The 8,126-nt window shown below is 45.9% G+C and overlaps 1 protein-coding gene across 1 annotated transcript in view; it reads right to left on the bottom strand.

Moving 5' to 3' along the window:
• The window catches only part of LOC119648068 (succinyl-CoA:3-ketoacid-coenzyme A transferase, mitochondrial), an 81,111-nt gene extending 74,587 nt beyond the window's left edge, over positions 1-6,524 (bottom strand). Inside the window, exons 1-3 of the mRNA XM_038049542.1 lie at positions 6,292-6,524; positions 5,940-6,138; positions 5,714-5,887 (exon numbers count right to left, since the gene is read on the bottom strand). Of these exons, the coding sequence (XP_037905470.1) occupies positions 5,714-5,887; positions 5,940-6,138; positions 6,292-6,354 (436 nt within the window). The 5' untranslated portion in view covers positions 6,355-6,524. The remainder of the gene's footprint in view (positions 1-5,713; positions 5,888-5,939; positions 6,139-6,291) is intronic.
• Between the last annotated feature and the right edge of the window lie 1,602 nt (positions 6,525-8,126).

Consider the following 8,126-nt stretch of genomic DNA (forward strand, 5'->3'; position numbering starts at 1 on the left):
GACGGCTCGCTCCGCGTATATTATTGATGCTGCTATCCCCCATAATAGCAACATTGAATGTGTGGAGAAAAAAGTGAACTATGAGTTACTGGCTCGGGAAATCAAAGAAATTTGGCGTCTCGGGAAAGTAGTTGTAGTTCCCATAATATTGTCAACTGAATAAATTGTACCTAATTATCTCGCGGCTTCCTTTGATGTCCTGGGACTCTCCCACAGTCTGGTTCAAACCATACAGGAGCATTCTGCATACGTGCTCGATGTTCCGGGGAGTTCTCGACGGATTCTCCCAATGACCTACCACCGGCCGGGAGCGCCCCTTTATAATTGAAGTAGGTAGGATCTTCCGAGCCTAAATGCTAGGTACTTACTGCTAGTATTAGAAAAAATCCGCCACCTGCCGAGATTGTGGCAACTTGCAAAAAAAAGTAAAAAAATATTTAGTGGGTTAGCGAGAAAAAAAACCCACATTCTCATGTTGTAGTATTTTCCCCTACCTTTTTTATTCTTTGATTTTAACCTCAGCAAGATTGCTAAGAATAAGGAGGCCGGTACTGTCGACGAGCGGGATGAAAAAGACCTTGCTAAATACCAGGCGATTGTAGAGGAATACAACAGCAAACGCCTGGCAGACGGGCAGAAGGCGAAGCCCATCGCTCTGAAACGTAATCGAACTCAAGACGAGGTCGAGCAAGATCACAAGCGGAACAGAGTGGGCAAGAGCCCAGACGATAAGTAACATCTGAAGAAAAGTACGCAGCAACAGTCAGCCGAACTGCGAAACCCTTCAGCGACGTGACTAGGAGCCACTTACATGTGGCGCTGGCGGATGGTATTTCCGCTAGCGGCGAACTAACGTTGGAGGTGTGCACCAGTGTTGAGGCCAGGCTGTTGGAGATGGCCCTTGAGCATCTCCTAGACACCGAAGACAAACACACGGGATTCATCCCCTGCTTTAATTCCTCTCAGGTGCTCCGTGAGTTCCACATTATAGCTTGCGAGGACCAATTCTCTAGGGAATTCTTCGGTTCGTGCGTCGCTAAGATCAGCGACGTCAGGGAGGGCGTAAAGCTCAATGTCATCCCTTACAACGAGATGCCCAGCAGACCGGCCGCTCGCATCTAGTTGCCGAAGACCCGCATGGATAAGGACAAGCTTGTCCAATCCCCACGCCTTCAAAACCCCAGGATTCCCATGGAAGACTGGGTTGTTATCAAAGAGAAGAAACCCCAGACAAATAGCCACTCTTTCCTACTCCGTATAAACGGAGAGTGCCTGGAGGCACTGGAAAAGTGCGGTTCGGAGTCAGGAATGCAAAGGTAAAAGTGTCCCGCTCTGCAAAACCGGACGAAGACCTAGATCCAATCGATGCCGCCAAGGAGCCGTTGGAGGCGATGAGGATCGACGGTCCGACGGGGACTGACGAAACCCCCAGGCAAGCAGCATGAGGATAACGCAGATAAATTTGCAGCACTCGAAGTGCGCCTCCTCCTAGAGGAAGACATCGACATCGCATAATCAAAGGGCTCCAAAGCAAATATTTTAATTTATTCTACAGCACAGGAGACACTAATCAGGACAGGCCTAGAGCAGGTATCCTCGCGAGGAAGAGTCTGCACGCTTTTCTGTGCCCGGAGCAGAGTTCCAGCGAACTAGTCGTGGTTAAACTGGAGCAGGCAGGCGCAGAGAACGTGTATATCTCCTCGGCTTACATGGTTCACGACCGACCAGCTCTGCCATAGCAACAAAGAAGGCCCACCAGTTGATAGACTACGACGCCAATTCAAGGCATACGCTTTGGGGCAACTCGAAAATCAACAAGAGAGGTAAGTCATTTTTAAATTCTATTATTACTTCAAACCTATCGGTGTGTAACAGGGGCAGTACACCAACCTTCCATTTTCGCAGCTCGGAGAACTGTGACAGTTGGGAGGAGGTCAACAATGGGATTCTTAAAAGTACTTTCCCGCCAGCGAGGAGAACTGTGAATCACAGCGGCCACCCCAGCTGTGCGAAACTACCAAATCGGTAATTACCGGGATAAGATCAGCTGGACTATAAACCAATGAGTCTGGTCTCTTTCGTGCTGAAGACCCTAGAGCGCGTCCTGGACATCCAGTTAAGGACGATTATGGAGAGAACGCCTTTCTCTAAATCGCAGCATGCCTAACTCAAAGGAAAATCTACAGAAACCGCTCTCAACGAGGTAATTGGATTATATTCATGCTAAGTACCAAGATAATCCAGTTGGATCTGGGAGGCAAGATGGTGGCGTATGCCGACGACTTGGTGATATTGTGGCGCAGCGGGATTCGCGGCATTCGAAATTTATTTCGAATGTTGCGAATACGAACGGATGGATGGCGCTCGGAACTCTCTACGCCTTTAGAACTCGCCACGGGAGTGGAGAGCTAGCGGTGAGAATGTGCCGTTGGTTGAGAGCAGAAAAGAACCGCATGGAGGCGAACCGGTCTCTTCTGCATCGACCGCCGGTCAGTAAATACGCTTTTATTCTGTGTAACAAAAACTTAAAAAAAATAAAACAAAGTTTTCATTTGAAATTGAAGTGCTTTTTGGTTTTGCTATCCTAAAACCTACATCAGTGGAATGTATCCGGCTATCGTGTGATTTTGGGTGGAACAACGATTCACAACTCAGGCCGTTTGTTAAACGGCGCACGCAACAATCGGTGCCGTCGGAACGTACAAAGTCGCTTCAGCAATTTTATTCGCCGGACTGATTTGGAATAGGAGTCAGTGCAACGCATCAAAACAAACTTTGACTGCGCGTTTCGTACACACTAAGTCGAATATCTAAAATATTAGTGTCAGGGATGTTTCCATCCATTGTGAACGACATCATGTAAGGAGCGTTGTGAAAGGTGTGCCTGTGGGCCGCCAGATGCGGACTCGTCATAAACCCAACCAAAACGAAACTGATTCTATTCACCAGCAAGACACGGATACCTGAATTCCACCTACCACGGCTGAATGAACCAAAATTGGTTCTTTACGCTAATGTAAAGTATCTGGGTGTAATTCTGGATCCAAAGCTAAATTGGAGATTGAACATAGAACCGAGGGTTAAGAATGTCTGTCTAGCCGTCTATACCTGCAAGAGAACCTGGGGTCTCCGGCCGAGGATGGTTCTCTGGGTGTACACCGCTGTAGTGCGTCTGATCCTAACGTACGGCTCTATTGTATGGTGGCAAGCTTTGAGCAAAAATACAATCGGATGAAACTTAATAGGATCCAAAGAACCTCGTGTGCAGTTGCTACTGAGGCTCTGCAGACCTGCCCAGCAAATGCTCTCAATGTACTCCTGCATCTCCTCCCCCTAGCCCTCCACATTTAATACGTTGCAGCGTACCGTGCCGTCAAACTATGTGAGTCCGGATGCTGGGTAGCGAAGTTCTACGACCACAGTAACATCCTAGACCAAGTACCTCGGGAAATCTGGGCATTCCCCACAGATTATGCCACACGCAAGCTGAACTTCATGAGAAACTGTGCTGTAGACTTTCCAACCAGGGCAAAGTGGAAGACCAGCGGCGTGTTGCAAGGTTATGACTCAGTATTCTTTACCGTTGGATCAAAAGTGGTCTGCGGAGTCGACGCGGGGGTTTTCTCGGATACACATAGTGTATCCGAGCCATATGGTCTCCCAGGTTTCGCCAGTGTATTCCAAGCGGAAGTACTGACGATATTGGAAGTCTGTCGATGGCTAGAGCCAAACGTAACATAGCCATTCAGACCGGCAGCCACGCGGCAATCAAGGCCTTGTACTCAGCGGCGACATCCTCCAGACTGGTGGAGCAGTACAGAGACGCGCTTAACCGTCTGGGCGGCACACTCAAGGTCACCCTCCTCTGGGTTCCCGGCATAGGGACATAGAGGCGGCGAATGAGCAAGCTGATGGATTGGCCAGGCGAGGCTCTGCTCTTGGCAGCACTTCGGTAGATACAGTCCGTGTTTCGCTGGTGGCTGTCAGGGACGGAGTCTACTCGCACTACTTAGCAGCCGCTGTGCCAAGTCAAGGAGGATTTGGTCCGCTCCTGTGCCAGACGTGTGCAAATGCATTCAAGATTACAGCGGTATACACGGGGCACTGGCCCATAGGGGCCCATGCCGCCAGGCTCGGCATACCTTACAATGCGCATTGCTGAAGCTGCAGATATGCACTTTCTCTGCGATTGCCCAGCTCTAGCTAGAGTCAGGCTACGGACACTGGGCAAACCATTCTTTGTGGACCTCAGATAGATTTCTAGCTGCAAGGTGGGAGAGCTGCTTTCCTCCGTGAATGCTACGGGCTGGCTCTGAAGATCTGAGCCGGTTGAATTCTGCCTCCCTGCTTTCATAACAGGAGTCACGATCTTAGGAGTTTGTGGCGCACCACAGAGCTAATTGGCCTCCTCGGAGCAGCCACTGAAACCTACCTACCTACCCATGCCAACCACTGGTCCAGGATATTTGCACTTCATTGACAGAACCTTGGGCCAGTATAAGTATGTGCAGATCTTGAGCAAAATGTTACGAATAGTGTCTAAAGAGTATACACAGCCGGTTGTTTCAAATAGATTAACGGCCCGAAGCGTAAAACTTCAAATGGCCAACTTTATAACTGATGCACTCGATGCCAAGTAGGTTCCAAGCTGTCAAAGAAAGCAAATGGCTACCAAAAAATACAAAAAACTATGTCGAAGTTAAGCGGTCGCCATGGTCTCGTAAGTATTAAGAAGCTAATATCAGACTTCGAAAGTAATCAAACATCAGCGAGTTTGCTACAAGCATTGTTCCAGCTAGAGATTTGTTTCACAGTGTAGGTCCATTGAGCAGAGTTTTCTACTAAAGCACGTATAAACATAACACTCAACTCGTATACACGAATGCTTCTGCAATTTTTCATATTAATTCAACAATATTGCACACACGGTCTTAATGCCGGTAGACAATTTAATGAGTTAACTTTTTCGAACTTATTACTTTTTCCCTCCGCACGCAGCCAATTTACGTAAGAAGAGGGGTGTTCACATTAGTGTTTACTTGGCACATTTATTTTAATATTAGAGACCCAGAACTCATACGCATGTCTCAGATATTTGTTTATCTCTTTCAGATATTTATCCGCGTGAAACAATTCCCCTTTTCCAACCCATTCACTCAAACTCCACGCACGTGCCGCTTAAAAAACGAATATATTTAGACCTTATCTAACAACAGACCACTGATATGTAGTGAGTGCGAATGTTAGCTTTTCAAGTTGTGCGTTGAACGTGGTCGAGCTTTTTGAGGCACGGCCACATTTTCGTGACTTTTGTGGGCGAAATCTTAATAGATTCAAATAAGTGTGGGCAATGGCAATGGCATGGCATTAGAAATCACATCAGATGTTACAAACTTAAACCTGCACGTTGGTTCTGTTGCTTAAATAATTCAAGGTCAAGTTCATTTTCAATATGATTATGGCGCTTATCGGATATTGTTTTATCTAACGCCTTCGAAACGGATCGAACAAATCTTTTCACCATAAAATGACTAGATTTGTTTCAAAAGCGGGAACGAAAAAGATATAACGTCATTCCAAATTTAACACAGGATGTGCTCGGCTGGTTTCTACAATAACCATCAAGCGTCCATCAATTGCATAATTCCCCTCTCTTCCGATTTTCGAATCTTCGTCTTCACTTTTGAGTAACTAAACACATCCTTTTACTCACCAGCTCCTCCAGCTCGTATTCTCTCTGCTAGGGTTCCTTGAGGTGTCAGCTCGATCTCCAACTGGCCCTGCAGATATTGTTTGACCAGCTCAGCATTTTCGCCAGTGTAGGATACCACCATGCGCTTGATCAGGCCTTCGTTAATCATGAGACCTAAGCCGAAAGTGTCGACACCTGAAAAAATCCTTAAAGTGAAAATTCAACATGCCCTCTTATGTAGCTTTACCTCCATTGTTAGAATATGCGGTTATGTTTTTGGTGCCTTTTTTAATTAATGAATTTATTAAATTTTCGGGTATGCCGCATAGCCCGAAGCCTCCAAATAGAATTTTCGCACCGTCTGGAATGTCTCGCACAGCGTCATCGGCCGACTCATAGATTTTATTTCCACTCCCTTTTGTAGTTGAATATTTACAAATAATCAGCTGCAATCAACCAATCAAAACATTGATTACTTTCATCGGTGTCCTTCACCACCAATAATAAAAATAAATTACAGAATTCACAGTAACAAAAAACAGGAAGTACATCATTGCTACGCAAATGTTAACGTTATATATAAAATATGTGAAACTCACCCGGTCAAATGTTTGATTACCCCGAAAGCCACGAAGCAGACAATTAGAACTGAGGCGCAGCATCCTTCCAGATCCCCGCGCAAAACACCGTCGACACTATCTAGTCCAGCAACCAACTGAAAGTAATCCGTGATTTTTAAAACAAGAGAAACCTTGTAAGCTTTCCGAAACTTTCATTCTCTTCCAGATCAAGTTCACATTCTAACATTTCGTCTACCAAATTGTCCATCCTCTGATAAGCCGATTACTGTAATGGATACCGCGATACTAGGAGCGCTTCCTCACTTTTTTCTCTGATCTTTCTATGTTCATCAAGTATAGAAATTATAATAGATTCCTCATAAGCTTTTGACAAGCTCTGCCTTAGATTTCCAGTGCCCGCTTTGGGGAAAATCGCCGCGTAGATACCGGTGGTATCTTTCGTTCTCTCACCGAACTAGATTAGCCACGATCCATCTGAATCATTTCTTCACTTCTCTCGGTGTTTGCAAACAAGAACTGTTAGCTTTCGAAAGCAAACAGATAACCTTTGATAAAAATGAGAGCGAAACAATAGGAATTTTTTGGATATTTCGATACTTTTTGTAAAGCCCATTTTTAGAAAATAAGTCCCAGTTACTTTAATCCATAAATGCATACATTACGATAACTAAAAAAACTAGGCAAGTTATAGATACATCCAGACATGTTACTACTCAATTTACAGCAAAATGAATTAAGTACATTAAGAACACTAAATACAATCTAATATGATAAGGGTATTAATATCATATCAAATCTGACTAATCCCTTCGCTGAAATCACGACTGGGACTACTTCGATTTTTTGGAGTCTTCAAGTCTGCTTCATATCGTCCGCTAAGGGGCCGTAGTTAGGAATTTTTAAGGTTTTGTGTCAAACAAAACCTTATTAAAATCTGTGTACTGTCTGCCTCTCTGTCCTTTACACGCATTTTTTCTCGCTGTTCAACAGCATTCCGGTCCAACGGTATGGCTTAATTATAAAGCACGCTCGTTCTTCCTTGAGAGGCAGAACTAGATCGGGTCTGTTGTAATTAACGCTGTGGTCGGTGGCAATTGTGTAATCCCACAGTAGTTTGGCCCGACCATTTTCCAAGATTAACTGGGGAGTAACTCGGCAAATGCCTTGAGCAGGATACGTCCTCTCTCGTTTGCCCTTCGGCTACCCCACTCACAGGCCCAGGCATTGAAGTCACCCGCTATGATTTTCTGAATATGACTCCTTGCATCCAAATGGTGCAGCATCTCCTCGTAATGCGCACGTGTTACGCTAGGAAGAGCGTAATAGCTGTAGACATGTCATGATTCATGAATCCTACCCATCTTTGCTCTCATGAAACCAGCTTCCGGACGTTGGATAACTTCCCAAATGGCCTGCTCGCCGCACACCCATATCGCTGCTTTACCGGTCTGGTCCCTGGTCCAGACACCATCACCGTAGTTGCAACTTCAAAGTAAATTCCCTTCGGAATTGGATGGTCTGTGTGAGGAGGTCTTGCGCCGCCTTACAGTTGTTAAGATTGATTTGAATCAATCTCATTTGGGCCTTGTATTTAGCGCTCTCCTGAACACTGGGCATCTGCTACTGCCAGTAATATGTCCGTTGTCAATGTCCTCCTTTCCTTCGCACAGCACGCATTTCGGGTCAGCTGTGCACTCCTGCACCGCTTTGATCTATCGTGGGCCCTGGTGCATGCTGCAGCTATGTGCCCAAAGTCGAGCCACCTGAAGCATCTTTTCATGTCCACTCGCTCTCCGAGTCGACAGTACACCCAGCCTATCTTGACTCTGCCCACCGCTAGTATTTTGGACGCT

Source organism: Hermetia illucens, chromosome 2 (assembly GCF_905115235.1).
Source record: "Hermetia illucens chromosome 2, iHerIll2.2.curated.20191125, whole genome shotgun sequence".
Taxonomy (NCBI): Eukaryota; Metazoa; Arthropoda; class Insecta; order Diptera; family Stratiomyidae; genus Hermetia; species Hermetia illucens.